The 17,684-nt window shown below is 34.5% G+C and overlaps 1 protein-coding gene across 1 annotated transcript in view; it reads left to right on the top strand.

Moving 5' to 3' along the window:
* HPSE2 (heparanase 2 (inactive)) overlaps positions 1-17,684 on the top strand; it is a 708,692-nt gene that overhangs the window by 58,021 nt on the left and 632,987 nt on the right. The window contains exon 3 of the mRNA XM_004749516.3: positions 13,646-13,807. Coding sequence (XP_004749573.1) covers positions 13,646-13,807 — 162 coding nt within the window. The remainder of the gene's footprint in view (positions 1-13,645; positions 13,808-17,684) is intronic.

Below are 17,684 nucleotides of genomic sequence, written 5' to 3' on the forward strand. Positions count from 1 at the left end.
CATTGCCGTTGAGAATTCAAATTTGTATAACACTCTGGGAAAGAGTTTGGCTATCACTTGCTAAGCCAAACATAAACTTATCATATGATCCAAAGTCTTGCTGCTGGAAGTTTACCCAAATCAATTTTTCACAGAAAAACCTGAATATGAATGTTCTTGAAACCTTATTCAAAAAACTGGAATGAGTCAGATTTCCTTCAGTGGATCAAAGGGTAAACAAGTTGTGGTGCATCAATCCAATAGAATAATATTCAGCAATAAAAAGGAATGAATTATTAATGTATGACAACATGAATGAATTCTAAATTCATTTTGCTAAGTAGATGAAGCCATAATACAAAGGCTACATGTTGTATGATTCCATTGATAGGACATTCTGAAAAAGACAAAGTTATAGGGACAGAAACCATAAAATAACAGATCATTGTTTCCCACGGTGAGAATGGAGTGAGACATTGATTAGGAATGGGTAGCATGAGGGGATTTCTTGAGTGATCAAATTTTGTGTGCAAATGTGCTAAGTGGTTATTCAATTCTATGCAGTTATCAAAACTCACATAACCTGTCATACCATAAAGTGAATTCTACTGTCTTCAAATTTAAAGAAATTAACCAGGATGTTGGGAGAACAATGATAGGATTGAGATTTACAAATGAGTCTAACTATTACAATGAAAGAGGACCACACTGAAGGCTTAGAGAAGGAAAGAAATGGCCTAAGAAGCTTTATTTGGACTGGGTTCTATAAGGCTAATGAAAAAAGAACTCAAAAATAAAAACCACTGTACTTGATAAATTTGTTTCTCCTAGGGGTATGGATTAGCAGTTCTGAAACTGCATGTATACTACTGTGAACAAATAAGTAAATATATTGTAGTTTAGGAAAAGCAGGTGTCTTACTGTAAGAGAAAGAAATTACAAATAAGCAAATGGGAATGCTAGAATAAACCCTTTGGTACTGGACTGGAACTGGAGACATCAATATGAACTAATATTTTTTCCCCCTTTTTTTAATTTTTAAAGATTTTATTTATTTATTTGACAGAAATCACAAGTAGACAGAGAGGCAGGCAGAGAGGGAGAGGGGGAAGAAGACTTCCTGCTGAGTAGAGATCCCAGTGTGGGACGTGATCCCAGGACCCTGAGATCATGACCTGAGCCAAAGGCAGAGGCTTAACTCATTGAGCCACCCAGGTGCCCTGAACTAGTGTGTTTTTTTCCCTTTTAATAGGTAAATAGATACAATAAATATAGATTTACCCATGTACACCACTTAGTATATACATACACATTTCCTAGCCTTATCTTCTAAGAGGTTCTAGAAGTAGTGACACCCCAGTAGCAGTGAGCACATGTTGTGCCCGGATCTTGGTTTTTAAATATCATTCTCACACAAAAGGAAACAGGGTTCCTTGGCAAAGTATATAGCCCCAAGATTGGGGCAAGGAAAATACAAGATGTTCCTGGAACATTTGTGGTGTTAGAAAATAAGGAAGTTCTTTAAAAAAATGATGTGAGTATGTCAAAAGGACACAAAAGGTGACCTGGAAGAGTTCCAAATAGCTAAAGCCAGAACAATTTGTGCAACAAAATAGATAAATATAATAACTTAAAATAAATTCTTTTAAGTCCATACTAATATAAACAGTGGTTGAACAAATAAGTGGAAAAGGGCCACTTAATTTCTTAGAGAATTAATAAATGTAGAAGGAATGAGGAAAATAGAAAATCACTATTGGAATACCAGAGGAATAATTGCTTTAGGCAAGATCCACTAATGAAAGCTGAAATTAGTGGGTAGAAGTTTACAGGAAAGCACAGTATTACATACCTTCAAAATTTCTCCCACAAAATATTCATTAATTACAAAGACAAAATAATAAATTATTGGTGAAGAAACCTATCAGACCACCTTAACCAAGCTCTCTGGTATCCTTGTCCCAAGTCTATAACTTATTCCAGCTATGAAAAAACGTCATCCAGTGCAAACTGAAAGACAGTTTATTTGAACCTGATGAGTACTCTTGAAAATTGACAGTCATGAAGGACAAGGAAAGACAGAACTGTTAGAGTTCAGAGGAGATTAAGGAGATTTGGAAACTAATGCAATGTGGGTTTTTAAATCAGGTTCTGGAATCCCAAAGAATACCAATAAACTGGTGAAATATAATGAAGTCTGTAGTGTAATTGTATTTGTAACAGTGTTGGTTTCTTAGTTTTGATAATTGTCCCTTGGTTGTAAAAATGTAAACTAGTATTTTTTATTTATGTAAGAAAAGCATACATACAAACACATACATACATACATACATACATACATACATATGGTTATGTAAGTGTATTACTTGCAGGGTTTAGGATGGTGGTCATCTTTGTGAAGGTGGAGAGAGGAAGGAGAATGTTATTGCAGACAAGCAAAGGGCTTCAAACACTCTGAACTATTTTCTTTAAACTGATCTGAAGCAAGTATGATAAAATGTCATGCAAAGATAGAGCTGAGTGAGGATGCATGGGTATGGGAGGGTATTCTTTGTACATTTCTCTCTCCCAAACATTTTATAATTTTATAATTGAAACAAAGTAGCAATGAAGGGTTTTTGTTTGTTTGTTTGTTTTTGAGGTGGGGAGAGGGGCAGAGGCAGGAGAAAAACAAAAACTTTTTATCTCTTACTTCACAGCCCTTAGGAACCACCAGTCTGCTTTTTGTGTATACAAATTTGAGCACCCAAAGTACCTCATACAAATGGAATTATTCAATATTTCTCTTTTTAAAAAATTTTCTGTTTTTATGACTGGATTCTTCCACTTATACTTAAGGTTTATCCATGTTATAGCATATGTCAGAATTTCCCTCCTTTTAAGGCTGAACAATATTGCTCTATATGTGTAGACCACATTTCATTTATCTGTCATTGAAGGAGTCTTGGACTACTTTTACCTTTTGGTTATTACGAATAATGTTGCTATGAACATGGGTGTATTATTTTTGTTACTTTTTAATGGCCTTTTTGAGCTATAATCTACATGTGCTAAAGTTCACCCATTATAAGTGTATTGTTATTTCTATGAAATGTATAGAGTTGTGCACCCATCATCACAATCCAATATTAGAACATTCCATGTCTGTTTGCAGTCAGTCCTTGCTCCTACATCAGCCTTAGGAAACCAACAATAGTTTTCTCTTTCAATTTGATTTGCCTTTTCTATAAGTTTTACATAAATGAAATCATACAAAATATAACATTTTTATCTGGGTTTTTTCCCCCCACTTACTTTATGTTGTTGAGGTTTTCCAGGTCTAGTATTTATCAATATTTTGTTTTTGTTGCTGATTAGTATTTGACTGTATGGATCTGCCACGTTTTATCAGTTTACCAGTATATGGATGTTTGGGTTGTTTCTAGTTTTGACTGTTGTGGAGCATGCCACTGTAAGAATTCATGTACAAGTCTTTGTGTGAAGATACGCTTTTATTTGTTTTGTGTAGATTTCTAGGGGTGGATTTGTTGGGTCATACAGTAAGTTTATGTTTATCTTTTAAGAAAATGCTGAAGTGTTTTCTGAAGTGCTGTGCCATTTTAGATCCCCACTAGCAATGTATGAGGGCTCCTGTTTCTTTACATACTTGTTAGCACTTGGTATTTTTAGTCTTTTGGATTATAGCCCTTCTAAGGGTAGCACCTCATGGTGATTTTGGTTTGCATTTCTTAATAACTAATGAATGATTTGAGCATCTTTTCATGTTCTAATTAGTCATTTGTATATCTTTTTCGGTGAAATGTTTGTTCAGATATTTTTCCCACGTTTAAAATGGGGTTGTTAGTCTTTTTATTAAGTTTTAAATATTTCCTATATCTATTTTATCTTATAGGTGATTTTCAAATATTTTCTTTCAGTCTTTGTCTTAGCTTTTTATTTTCTTAATGGTATTTTTTTTCCACTGTGAATTGTACTATAGGTGTTATAAACTAAGAAATCTTTACCTAACTTAAGGAAACAAAGCCATTCTCCTATTATTTTAGAAAATTTATAGCTGTAGTTCTTCTATTTAGGTCTGTGATCCATTTTGAGTTAATTTTTGTGTGTGTGTATGATGAGAGGTAAATGTCTAACTTCTTTTTAAACTCTATTTTGAAATAATTTTAGACTGCTAAAAACTTGCAAAAATAGTAGAGGAAGTTAAACTATAGACTTCTTTTGTGTTTTATCAGTTTTTAAGTATAGTTATTTCTTCTCTGTGTGCATAATTCTATGAAGTTTTTCTATGTATATGAATTTGTGTAACCAGTATAACAGTCAGAATACAGAATTGTACCATCCAAAAGCAACAACCTCGTAATCTCTTCCCTATCGCTATAATTTCGTCTTTTTGAAATTGTTGTATAAATGGAATCATACACTATATAACCATTTGAGATTACCTTTCCTCCCTGATTTTTGTTAATTTGTGTCCTCTTTGCCATTATCTCAAAACTTTTCAATTTTGTTGATCTTTTCAAAGGAACAATATTTTGTTTCATGATTTTCTCTGTTGTTCTGTTTTTTTTTTTTAAATTTCAGAATAGAAATCAAGAGAAGTGTCTTTTTTCTTTCTGCTTGCTTTGTGTTGTTTTCTTATTTTTCTAGTTTCTAAGTGGAAACTAGAAACTAGATATGTGTTTGATATGTGTTCCCATTTTCATTTAGTTCAAAATATTTTCTAATTTCCCTTGTGATTTCTTTGACCCCTAGACTATTTAGAAGTGTGTTGTTTAACTAAATATTAATATTTGGTGATTTTCTAGAGGTCTTTCTGTTATGGGTTCCTAATTTATTTCCAGTATTCAGAACACATGCCTTGTATGACTTCAGTCCTTTTAAGTTTATGAGACTTATGGCCTAGCATAAGACTATTATGGTTATGTTTCATGTGTGATTAGAAAAATATGTATATTTTGCTTTTATTTAGTATGTCCTTTAAATGTCAGTAAGGTATATTGTCCTTAAGTGATTTTCTATCTTGTTCCATCAACTATAGGGTAGGGTATTGAAATCTTGAACTATAATTGTTAAATTCTCCTTTCAATGTAGTCTCAGATTTTGTTTCACATATTTTGGAACTCTTTTATTAAGTGCATAGACATTTATAGTTGTTGTATCTTCTGATACATTGACCCTTTTGTCACCATGATCTGTCCCTGTTTGTCTCTAGTAATATTTACTGTCTTCAAAACCATTTTATCTTGTACAGCAAAGGAAATCATCAATGGAATGAAAAGACAACCTACTGAATGAAAGAAAATATTTGTAAATGTATCTGATAAGGGTTAACATCCAAAATATAGAAAAAACTCTTATAATTCAATAGCAAACAATTCAATTAAAAAGGAGCAGAAAGTCTAGATTTTTTCCCAAAGAAGGCATCCAGATGACTAATAGGTACATGAAAAGCTGCTCAGCACTAATCACCAGGGAAATGCAGATCAAAACTACAATGAAATATCTCATTATCACACCTGTTTGAATGGCTATAATCAAAAAGATAAGAAATAAATGTTGATGAGGATGTGGAGAAAGGAGAACCCTTATACACTGTGGGTGCGAATGTAAATTGGTGCATCTACTATAGAAAGCAGTATGGAGGTTTGTCAAAAAATTAAAAACAGAACTATATATGACCCAGAAATTCCACTTCTGGGTATTAATTTGAAGAAAATTAAAACCCTAACTCAAAAGAAAAAAAATGCATGCAGCCCCATGTTCATTGCAGTGTTATTTGTAATAGCCAAGAGATATGGAAACAACCTAAGTATCCATCAATGGATGAATGGATAAAAAAATTGTGAAACACTCACACACACAAACATACACACATACACGATGTCGAATAAAAAAAGAATGAAATTTTGCCATCTGTGATGACATGCATGGACCTTGAGGTCATCACGTTAAGTGAAATAACGTCAGATAGAGAAAGACAGATACCATACAATCTCTCTTATACATAGAATCTGAAACAAAAAAAGCCATGCAAACTCATGAAGAGCAGATTGGTGGTTGCCAGAGGCAGGAAGTGGGGGTGGGGCAACCTATAGTCAAATTCAGCAGGCTGTGAATCTGAGTCATAGATTTTTTTGCCTAAAGGGAAGGGGAGAAGAATCAAGTTTCCTTTCAATACAGAATGGAGAGCAATTGTTGAGAGAAGGAAAATCTTTTTCCTTCTTCCCCTCTCCAGAAAAAAACTTGATTAATAACAGCATAATGGGTACCACTCCAAATCCCTGTAACTTTTTTTTGTCATGAATTTAATCATTTCAGCACCCTATGGTTATTGTTTGCATGATGTATCTTTTCACATTCTTTTATTTTCAACCTGTATTTGTCTTTAAATCTAAAATGTGTCTCTTCAACAGCATATATTTGGATCTTGCTTCTTTAAATACAATAAGACCATCTATAGCTTTTGATTGGAGTGTTTGGTCCATTTACATTTAATGTAGCTATTGGTATAGCTGAATTTATGTCTGCCATTTTGATATGTACTATATTTCTTATGCTTATTGTTTTCTTTCTGTTAAACCAGTTTTCTAGATTTAAAAAAATTTTTTTAATAATTGTTTTGTTGGTTTTTACACTGTTATTTTTAGTTATTTTCTTAGTGGTTGCTTCAGGAATTACACTGTGCATCTTAGTTTATAACAGTCAAATTCAAGTTAATACCTAATTTTGATAAATTAAAGCAACTTTACATCAATTCACCTTATTTTCCTATTCCCCCTATAATGTCAATGTTTTACATACTACATCTACATATGTTATAACTACAACATAATTATCTTCTGTATATAATCTTGTGTTTTTTAAAGAAACTAAGAGTATAGAAATTCTATTACATTTACCTACATATATATCATTTCTAATGTATTTTAGTTCTTTCTGTGTATTTGAGTTATCTGGTATCATTTCCTTCCAACCTGAAAGACTTCCTTTAATATTTCTCATATTACAGATTTGCTTGCAAATTCAGTGTTTTTTATATGGAAGTGTCTATTTTGCTTTCATTTTTTCAATGACAGTATTGCTGTATATAGAATTCTTGGTTATAAGAATTTTTAAAATATTTTACTTATTTATTAGAGAGAGAGAGGGACCATGTGCTTGCCCATGAGAGCACAAGCAGGGCAAGAGGCAGAGGGAGAGAGACTAGCAGACTCTCTGGTGAGCTCAGTCCCAGGCCCCTGGGATCATGACCTGAACCAAAAGCAGACACTTTACCAACTGTGAGCCACCCAGGTGTACCAGAACTCTTTTCTTTCAGCACTTTGAATATGTTGTTCCACTGCTTTCTGGCTCCCCTTGTTTCAGATTAGAAGTTAGCCATTAATTGTATTGTTGAGTCCCTTTTTAAGATAAGTTTTTTTCTTTCTGTTTTTAAGATTTTCTTTTTATCTTCGGATTTGAAGAGTTGTGCTATGATGTTCTAGGTATAGATTTCTTTGTAATGATTGTTTTTGTTGTACTTCTTGGAAATTTAAAATTATTTTTTGAAATAATTTTCTGTCTTTCTCTTTCCTCTTTGTTGGGTTGCTTCATTTTATTCCGTAATCTCTGAGGCTTTGCTCATTTTTCCTTGATCTTTTTCTGTTTTTAATGTTAGGTCATTTTAATTCATCTGTCTTCACATACTGATTCTTTCTCTTGCCCTCTCGGTTCTGCTATTAGGCCCATCTAGTGCATTTTTCATTTCAGCTATTGTACTTTTCAACTCTAGAATATCCATTGGTTCCTCTTAAGTTGTTTTAATTAAAGGATTTTTTTTAAAGATTGTATTTATTTATTTGTCAGAGAGCAGGAGACAGAGAGAGAACATAAGGAGGGGGAGACGCAGGCAGAGGGAGAAGCAGGCTCCCCGCTGAGCAAAGAGCCTGAGCAAGAGTGACTGAGCCACCCAGGTGTCCTTGTTCCTCTTTTTTTAAGTAAAATTTCTATTTGTTTTATTTCCCAGTTCTTTGAGTCATTACTAGGTTTTTCTTTAATTATTTAAACAAGGCTCCTTTTAATTTTTTAAAATATTTATAATCTATTCTTTTCTTAAAAGAAATTATTTATTTATTTATTGATATGACATAGAGGAGGGAGCCTGACATTGGGCTTGATCCCAGGGTCCTGAGATCATGACCTGAGCTGAAGGCAGCCACCCAATTGGCTGAACCACCCAGGCATCCCTATTCTTTGACGTCTTTGCATGCTGGGCCAATACAGAATTAGTTCTAATTGACTGCTTTTTTTTTTTTTTTTTGAGTTTGAGTTTGAGTTTGAGTCACACTTTACTGTTTTTTTCAATGACTCATAATTTTTTGTTGGAAACTGGACATTTTAGATATACCATAGCCAATCTGTAATTTTTTCCCCTGAGAATTGTTGTTTTGCCTTTTTTTTTTTTGAAGATTTTATTTATTTGACAGAGATCACAAGTAGGCAGAGAGGCAGGCAGAGGGAGAGGAGGAAGCAGGCTCCCTGCGGAGCAGAGAGCCTGATGTGGGGCTCAGTCCCAGGACCCCGGGATCATGACGAGAGCCGAAAGCAGAGGCCTCAACCCACTGAGACACCAAGTTGCCCCTTGTTTTGCCTTTTTAAAAATAAATTATTTGGACTTAATTTTTTTTATCCTGTGCTGCCACTGATGTTTTTTCTGCTCTTAAAATTACTATTATTATTTTTTTTAGCTTGGCTTCCTAGGGTTCACCTCTGAGTCTTAACAGCTTAATGATCACCCAGAGATTGTTCAGTAGCTGTGTTTCAAACACTTTGAATCACTAATCCCTAAGGCTTTCTGCTGATGGATTTCTGTGGGGATTGGTACGAATGTTCAGTTTTATGATAATTTTTAAGTCTGCCTAACCATTTACTTTCCTTCCAACCTCTTGAGTTTGTGTATGGTTTCCCAGTTAACCATTTTTGCGTGAAAAATCCTATGCTGAGTATCCCCTGCATATGCGCCCAGCCTCCCAGTCAGCCAGAGATGCATGGCAAAGTTATATAGCTCATTTTTATGTCTTTCAAAGTTTTAGGATCTCTCTATTAAAATTCTTGTCTGGTCTGCTAGTCTGTCACTCACGCCAACCAAAACTACAACCTTAGGCTAATACAGCTGTGGGTTACTAATTGATTAAAGAATGGAGAAGGATGTATTGCAGAAAGAAGCAAGAACAAAAATACAAACATGATCATACTAACATGTCTACAAGTCCTCATAGGCAATAACTTGATGTTAGGGTATTGGTTTTGGTTCAGGATGCTTTCTCCCTTGTTGCCTCCCTCAGGGTGTATGTTGGGTCTTTGGCATCCTTGAACAATATCAGAATAAAGACCATGGGGCAGATGAGGAGATGATGTATGGATAGCTGGTTCTTTGGAACTACTTTGATCACATAGCAATAAAAAATATCAGCAAGAAGAAGAAAGTTAGTAGGAGCAGGATGGAGGTTTAGAGGTCATTCAGTCCATCAACTTTTCAGTTTGGTAGAGCAGGAAAAAGCCAAGGCACAAGGATGTTAAGTTTTTAGTCTATAGTTTCATGGTTAATTGGTAAAGTAGTTGTAATTCATACCTAAATCTCCTGGCTATGAATCTTTATTTTTTTCTATCATGTCTGACAAAAGCATAAGTTTTTGTAGAGCCATAACATTTTTGAGATAAAGATGAGCTAAAGGTATATAATACCCTTCATTAACAACTTCCCAATATAAATATAATTACTATTCTCACCCATTGAAACAACCAGCACTTGTTGAATGTCCAATATGTCCCTGTAACTGTCTGTGTAAGCGCATTACAGATAATGCTATTAATACTCTCATTTTGAAAAATTAAGAAAGGAGAGATTTAATGATTTGTCTCAGAAAGTAAGTGATAGGCTGGGATCTAAACTTGTATATGTTTGAATTCAAAGCATATATTGTTGGTGAAAGTAATTTAACTCTGTTCTTGGCAGGCTGTAATGACTATACTGAAATCATTTTATTGTGCCCATGTCACCTAGTCTCTGCTTGAATATCTCCAGGGATGGGAAACTCACCCCATCTTCAAATAGCTCCTTTCCTTATATGATCACTTCTGTTGTTAAGAGTTCTCTCTTGTGAAACTAAATAGTATTTCCTTTGGTTACTCCTGTAATGTTTGGCTTTCTCTATTTATATAGAATAAGTCAGTCTTCTCTTTTGTATGAAGCAAGTCATCTTTAATGTTTTCTTTGCCAGGTTCAACACTGTTTTTTCAGCTATTTTTAAAAAATAAAATTATTTCCCATGTTGGCACTTTTTTTTTGTGGACTCTAGATTATCCTGAGAAACTATTACAGGTAGAAAACATACAATACTAAAAATAGAGTATTATAATAATAAAAATAGTAATAGCTTCCTTTAATAGAATTTTTATTATGTGGCACATATAGTGTTAAATCTTTTATGACTCTTGATAATAACAGAATGAAGAAATAGGCTTACAAGGGCATTGTCTGTCACTTCTGCAGCTAGTAAATAACTTCCATGCTAGAATTTGAACCAAGGTCTGCTTTAACTCCAACTCTTTACTGTGCTGCCCTTTGCTGGCATGGAATTCAGGGTGACTATGTTACTTCCTATATTCTGGATGTTCTCATTCTATTAATTCAGTCTAAGAATTATGTTAATCTTTTTGGCAGCCATATCATATTTGACAGCATATTACTGGCTTACATGAAGTTTGCATTCAACTAAAACCTATAAAACTTAATAAGATCTTAAATCTTAAATTTGAGCTTCTGTCTGGTCTGGCCTTACCCTCTTATGGAATTAATTTTCAGTATAGATGCAAGACTTTGTGTTCATGTCTATGTCTTGGAGATTTCAGTTTCAGTTTCTAGGTTGTCAAGATAATTTTGAATTTTTAATCTGCCATCGATAATATTAACTCTTCCTCCAGATATATATGACCACATACATCTTTGATAAGTACTTTTTTGTGTGTGTTTTTCTAGTCTTTGATATAATTTCAAATAGATCAAGGTTGAATAAAGAATCTCTAAGGCATATCTATTTTTTCCCCAAACGTTGTTGTGTACATTTCTAAAGTCTCAGACATATGTTTGGCCATGCTCATGGTTTTCTTTTCTTCTTCTTATTTAGATAATATGGTCACTTTATTTTAAGGTCTGGTTGGAATGATATTGAGACTATCAGTTATAATATTTGCTTTCTCTGCCTTCTGAGCAAGACATTTATTACATAGGAAATAGAGAGTTTGGTAGGTGTTCTACTAACAGGTTAGAAGATATCTGAATAATTTAAACTCCTCTTCACTCTATATAGTATGTTTTGGTACAAGTTTTGTGATGTTTTCTGGGCAAGTATCATACGTATTTCTTTTCTAGATAGACCATCTGTGGTATGCTGCTGTAATAGTATAATTAGGTTTTTCTCTTTAGTTCCTTACTTTTATTATTTACCATACTTTATTGTTACATTCTGAGTTTCTATGTAGAAGTAACTTTTGGAAAGATCACTGGATTAGCTTTGAAAATTTCTGGATTGGGGACTGACCATGCACTGTGAACTTGAGCAAGTCACTTAAGCTTTGTGGACCTCAGTTTCCTCAGATATACAATAGGGAGAGTAATATTATTCTTTATCATTTAGGATTACAAAAACAGGTCAGGATTTTGAAAATAAGAAACTGATATCTCACATAACAAGATATCAACAGATGGGCAGTATAGAACAAGTAGGGTGGCTATGGGAGCTCCGTAAAAACATTAGGGACTTAGGCTCTTCCAGTCTTCGATTTCATCATCCTTAGTGTGTAGTCCTTTGCCCTCTGGCTTCTTGAGTCATTGCCACAAAATGACTTCTTTAAGTCTGGGCTTCATTTCTATGTTTTAGACATAAGGAATAAAGAAAGGCTAACTGGTTGAAGGAAAAATATCCTGGTTTTCTCTTAGTGTGGTTTTGTCACTAAGGTTAAGTATACCCTAAGGATGTCTGTCTGTAGCTCATTGGCCTGAACCATGTTCATGGTCAGCCCTTGCTTCAGGGAAAGCTGGGAAATTGTTTGTTTTCATGTTTTCATCTCTGTAGCAGAGGAAAGCAAAGGAGAAGAGATTGTGTGTAGGGTTTGGGTCAGCTAGTCAACAATATCTGCCACATTCATAGGATTATTGGAAGGATTCAGTTATATAGTGTAATAAGTTTTCCTCATGTTTTCTTCTGATGGTCTTAAAAACTAGAGTGTGTCCTGAATTAATTTATTCTACCTTTGTATTTGAGCCTCAGAACATCTATGAGAGTAGTTACTTGAATGTTAAATGAGTTCACTTTCTTGCCTGCAGTCTAGAAATTGGCATTAATAGGTTTAGGAATAAATACTCCATTGTTTCCAACCAGCTCCTCTGTTTTCAACCAAGATTAAGTAAGAACCATTCCCACATCTGACTAATCTTTATGTGACACACATCCTAACCCTCATTGTCCTGGGTTTGTATTTATAGCTGGGCTTCTCTATTAGGGCTATGTTGATGGGTTTGAAGAGTACAACGGTGTCCCATCTTTTATATCATATATCCTATTTTCTCTTTGAGCATTGCTGAAAGAACCAAATCTTTCTTATTGGTACAATCAACATGGGTATTACTTTATCCCTTCCAAAGCCATTGGTTTAATAATAATAATAATAATAATAATTTTTTAGCATTTTCTCTTAAAGTCCTTCAATTTGCTACATAAAACTTGAAAGTTTCTAGACTGTCATCCAGATTGCTGTTGATAAACATCAATTGTTTCAATGATAGTCAACTGAATTATATTTTAATTTATAAAAGTAAACAACCTTAGGGCATTAAAGCTCCCTGTTAATTGGGAAATATTTTAGGACAATGTTTGTTTTTGCAGAGACTGTTTTCTGGATGATACTTCTGCTTTGAGTGAAAATCATACTGAAGTATAAAAAGCAGCTTGTTACTAATGGGAAAATAATTGGAAAGGAGGTAGAACTGTAAAGTGACTCACCCTATTGCTTTCTTCAGTGCCTACAAATACTTACAGATTTTAAAGAGTTATTTATGAGTCAGAATGCAGCCAGAGGCACATGAAAGATAGCAGGAGAAATCCTGAGCATCTAGCTCACAGGATAACAACCCTAATTTGGACTGAATGGGCTAGCTGGGAGGTAAATTTGAAAACAGGCCACATATCCTGAATATACATGGAGGAGCTACCATCTGTACTACAGCAAGAGATAGATGAAATATCATAATCACTGGTGTTCAGACAAAGTTATATTATTTTTTTTCCATGGACAATGGTAAAAGTTCAGAAAAGGCCCTAGGAAGTGCCTAAGTCCTAGACGTGAGCTGAGAGTAGAAGGGAAGAGTGAGAATCTTAAATGATTACAGTGAGGTAATAAAATGGAAACTGCCAAAGAATTTGGAAATGGTCAGAGAAACTTGCAGAATGTATCATGAAGTTAGAGGCTCTTCAGGTTTCTCTACTTAAAATCTTTTCATTCTGATGAAAGACTGATAGGTTATAAATTCTTTCATTTTGGGTGAAACAAGACTTTGATTTGTATATAGTTTTCCAGTTTTTTGTTTTGTTTTTGCTGGCTGCATTTATTTATTTATTTATTTTTGTAGACATTGTTCGAAGTGATGTTGCCCTGGATAAACAGAAAGGCTGCAAGATTGCTCAGCACCCTGATGTTATGCTGGAGCTCCAACGGGAGAAGGCAGCTCAGATGCACCTTGTTCTTCTAAAGGAGCAATTCTCTAATACTTACAGTAATCTAATATTAACAGGTAAGGCTATTGGAGTCGTCTGGAATCTTAGAGCATTATAGATTGTTGGCTTCCATTAGTTAACAACTTGATGCCTGGGAGATATTAAAGTGGGCTGTGGATGAGCCCACATCTGTCTGTCTCCACCCACTATATCCCTTTTTAAATTGTGATGACTTTTGTCTTCCTGTGAAAAATATTTCTTGTAGTTTACAGATGTATTTGGCTTAAGGTTATAGGCAACTCAGCAGTATGTGTTCTCCAAAGACAGAACCAATGAAAACCTAATGAAGCCTTGTAAAAATACAACTTTTTAAATGTGTGCCAATAGATTTGAAAGAATTACTAAATTTGGTGTCAAGAAGCAGCTATTTTCCTCTTTCTGTGTATGCCCTTTCCATGAACCCAGGGAACATTAAGACGAAATGTAAAAGAGATAATGATCCACAGGCTGAGCTGAGAATGTTCTATTCCTGGTGGAGTTTGAAAATATCTGGAGAATTTGATTTTCTTTCTAAGAACAAAGAGGCTATGAGACAGCCATACTCCCTTACATCCTTGGTTCAAGGAGGGAAGTGTATTTGTGTGAGAGCTCAGAGGAGAAGCAACTTTTTGCAGGGCTGCTTGCAAACTTGGCTGGTAAAGAGCATGTGAGTTGCATGCTTTTGTCAAGTTTTGGAAAAGATTTTAACAGCGACTCTGAAGTAAAAATCATGGAGGACTTAAGATGGATTAAGAAGAGCTGTCTAAGTTACCTCCGTTTTCTTGAGGGCATGTAAGACATACCTGCGTATATTGATCTAAATAAAGTTTAACAAATCAAAAGTGTCTCTTTCCCCTTGTTTATGAATTTTTAAAAAATAAAGAGATGGAATGTCTGATAGCCTACGAACATCTCACACTTTTATAAACTCCAAGTTAGGAAAATTTTTAATTTTTTTTATAGGCTTCCTGGCATTTCACCAGGAATTGCTGAGTGGCAACCAAATTGTTATGCTTTAGAAAAAGCTCAAGTCTCTTCCAGCTTTTCATCTTGTACCTGGTGGAAAATCCAACAGCATGAGATGAAAGCCAGATTAAATGTGGCTTTGGTGAGCAGAGAAGAGGATTATGGATTTCATAAGTATAGGCCTTATTATTTTTGCTGTTTGATAGGTCATTAAGAGGGAAAACTCAAAAGTGATTTATGGCCAATGCATTATTTCCCCAAGTTGGTTAGTGTTAACTGTTTAAGTTTAGATGCTTGGGAAGAACATAGATTTTTTAAATCCAAATTTCTTTATTCTATCTCTCAGATGTACAAATGTACATGTATTTAGTATTTTCTAATTCAGTTATTAGAAATGAAATATTTTTATCCTGTTCTTATTTTAATTTTAGGTCCTTTCTAAAGAGGTCAGACCCCATGTTCTTTAATGTGGCATAGAAAGGGCTTAAGGTAATTCTAACCTTAAACTGTGGATCCAGAGTGTGGCTTGAAGGCGTATTATCTTTGAAAACACAAGTGTTCTGTTGCGTTCAATGGAATCTTTTCTAATTCTCAGTAACATAATCCCTTTGGATGTTTATTCGCAGTTCAAACTGTTGGAATCAACATTGTCAACTTTTACCCTGACAACTTGCTTACTTTCCACTAAATAAACTTACCCCAGAGAAGAGCCTCTTTCCTGCTCTCACTTCTTCTAAGCTGCTTCAAAGAGTCCTCAGGCATTTTCCACATTTTTCACCCAAATGCGTGTATAGAGGTGGTACCTGGCTACAGACAGAGCATTTGGTATGCCCCAATTTGTTTACATGAAAGTTCAAAAGGTTTTGGTTCCAGGTGTTGGGAAGAGATGCACTCACTTCAATTTAGCACCAATGGTAAAACTATTTTAATGTCCTTTAACTAAGTCTTTGATTTTACACAGTGTGGTTTCCTAATTGTTATGAAGTTTAATCCTTGATTTCTTGTATAAATTTTGAGAACATGGTCTCCAGACAGCTAAACATAATATTTAAACATAACTAAACTAACTTTTGTAAATATTTCCCTTTTCAGTGATGAATGTATATTGGTAAGGAGGGTGAGGTTGAAGGGGCAGAGACCTCTCAAGTGAAGTGACTTTCTTTACCAACATGTTCAGAACACCTACTCTAGGATTTCTGCTTGGTGATGTTCCACTTATTTTGTGTAACTCTGGCATAATATTTGAAATGTCTGTAGTGCAAGTATTTATGTGGGACAAGATGAAGAAATTGAGCCTCCCAAAGTCTCAAAAAGAGCTCATTTTCTTCACGCTTCTGCCCTCCTCTCAACCCTTCTCTCCAATTATTTATAGAATTTCATGTATATGGGTAGCAGGGTATCATTATTGTTTCCTGGTCAGTTGCAGTATATTCGTTATTTTAAAATTGGATAACTAAGATCATAGTATGGGAAAAAACAAAGTCAGCACAGCAGAAAATTGATAAAGTGAAATGTCAGTGAGTTAAAAGCATATTAAAAATGATGGTTGTTGCCCTCCACCTCACTAGCAAGCTCTTGTTCTTAGATGTTCCATCTTTGGCTGATGTTACCATCAGTGTTGAGGTGAGAGGCATGCCTTCATACTCTGCATTCCAGCCCATGAGCTCTCTTAAACAGCTACCCCTCAGACACAAACAAATGTTATTCTAGCTTTGAAGGTCTTCTAACTATTCAGTAAAGGTGAATAACTCTGCAGTCCTTGTGACAGCCCAGTTAACAGAAACTAATAACAATTCTTTAATATGTATGTCTTATTCAAGTATTCCTCCTTATATCATCGTTTTGGAAAAGTGGATTATATTTTTGCCTGGTATTAAGCACAATATTTTCATGTGAATGATTTACGTAGCAATGGAAATAATATTAGCCTTACCTATCTAGAGGGTTTTGAAATAAACTCCAAGGTTTTGGGAAGGTGATGGAGTAATACCAATAGAACATCAGTGATTGCATTATTTTAAAAGGTGACAAGTAACATGCTGCACTTTTTACACTGACTTAAAAAGCATGGATGTATGCTTGTCCTGTAGCTTCTGGTTTGTCCTGAAGCTTTTAAGAAAGAACAGGGATTGTTCTTCCATTTCTTTGTGTTCTCATGATTCTTAATGTAATAATGTTCTGTATATTTGTTGGGAATGTTCTGCTGTATATATGATGAATGAATTCACTTGGGATAACTTGACAGCTAACTAATAACTTTTATAGGTTCAGATTCAGTTACTCATTTCCCTTTATCCTTGCCCCAATCCCATACTTTTTCAGGTGTAAATTCAGCTTTTGTGGTAGATTCCTATAATCAAATGAAAAAGTCAGCTTTAAAGGGCAATGTATTTTCTAGGATTTTGTTTAGAACATAAGCTTCTGGAGGGCAAGGAATGCCATATTTGTACATTATTCTTCATAGTATAGGGAGCATAGTGAATGATCTTGAAATGAGGTCAAATTTAAACAAAATTTATTTAGGTTGTCAAGTCATAGTCAGCCCTCTATAAGAGGCAGCCTCAAAGGAAACCATTATAAATGGATGACATTACATAAGATGCTTTCCAGTGAGGACTCTTCTCATGTTAATGGTGCCACTTTTTGTTTTGTACCTCCTTTTTCAGTCTTATGTTCCAAAGTGGATTGGGATCCTGATGGTCAGCTTTACTGTGTTACTGTGCAAATGAATTGAACAAAAGAAGCTCATTCTTCCCTGTAGTGGCCCATTCTTCTAATTTTAGTTGGGCAAAGGGTTCAAATAAATGGAACAAGAACTGTTCTTTCATTTCCCATAAATCATAATGCTCAGAGGACTATTTCCAGGTCTTTTAAATTATTTGGATTACATTCTATGGATTAAATATAATATTACTTTAACTATTTCCCTATTAATGTACAATAATTAAA

The sequence above is a fragment of the Mustela putorius genome, unplaced genomic scaffold, assembly GCF_011764305.1.
Source record: "Mustela putorius furo isolate JIRA1106 unplaced genomic scaffold, ASM1176430v1.1 tig00003909_pilon_pilon_pilon, whole genome shotgun sequence".
Taxonomy (NCBI): Eukaryota; Metazoa; Chordata; class Mammalia; order Carnivora; family Mustelidae; genus Mustela; species Mustela putorius.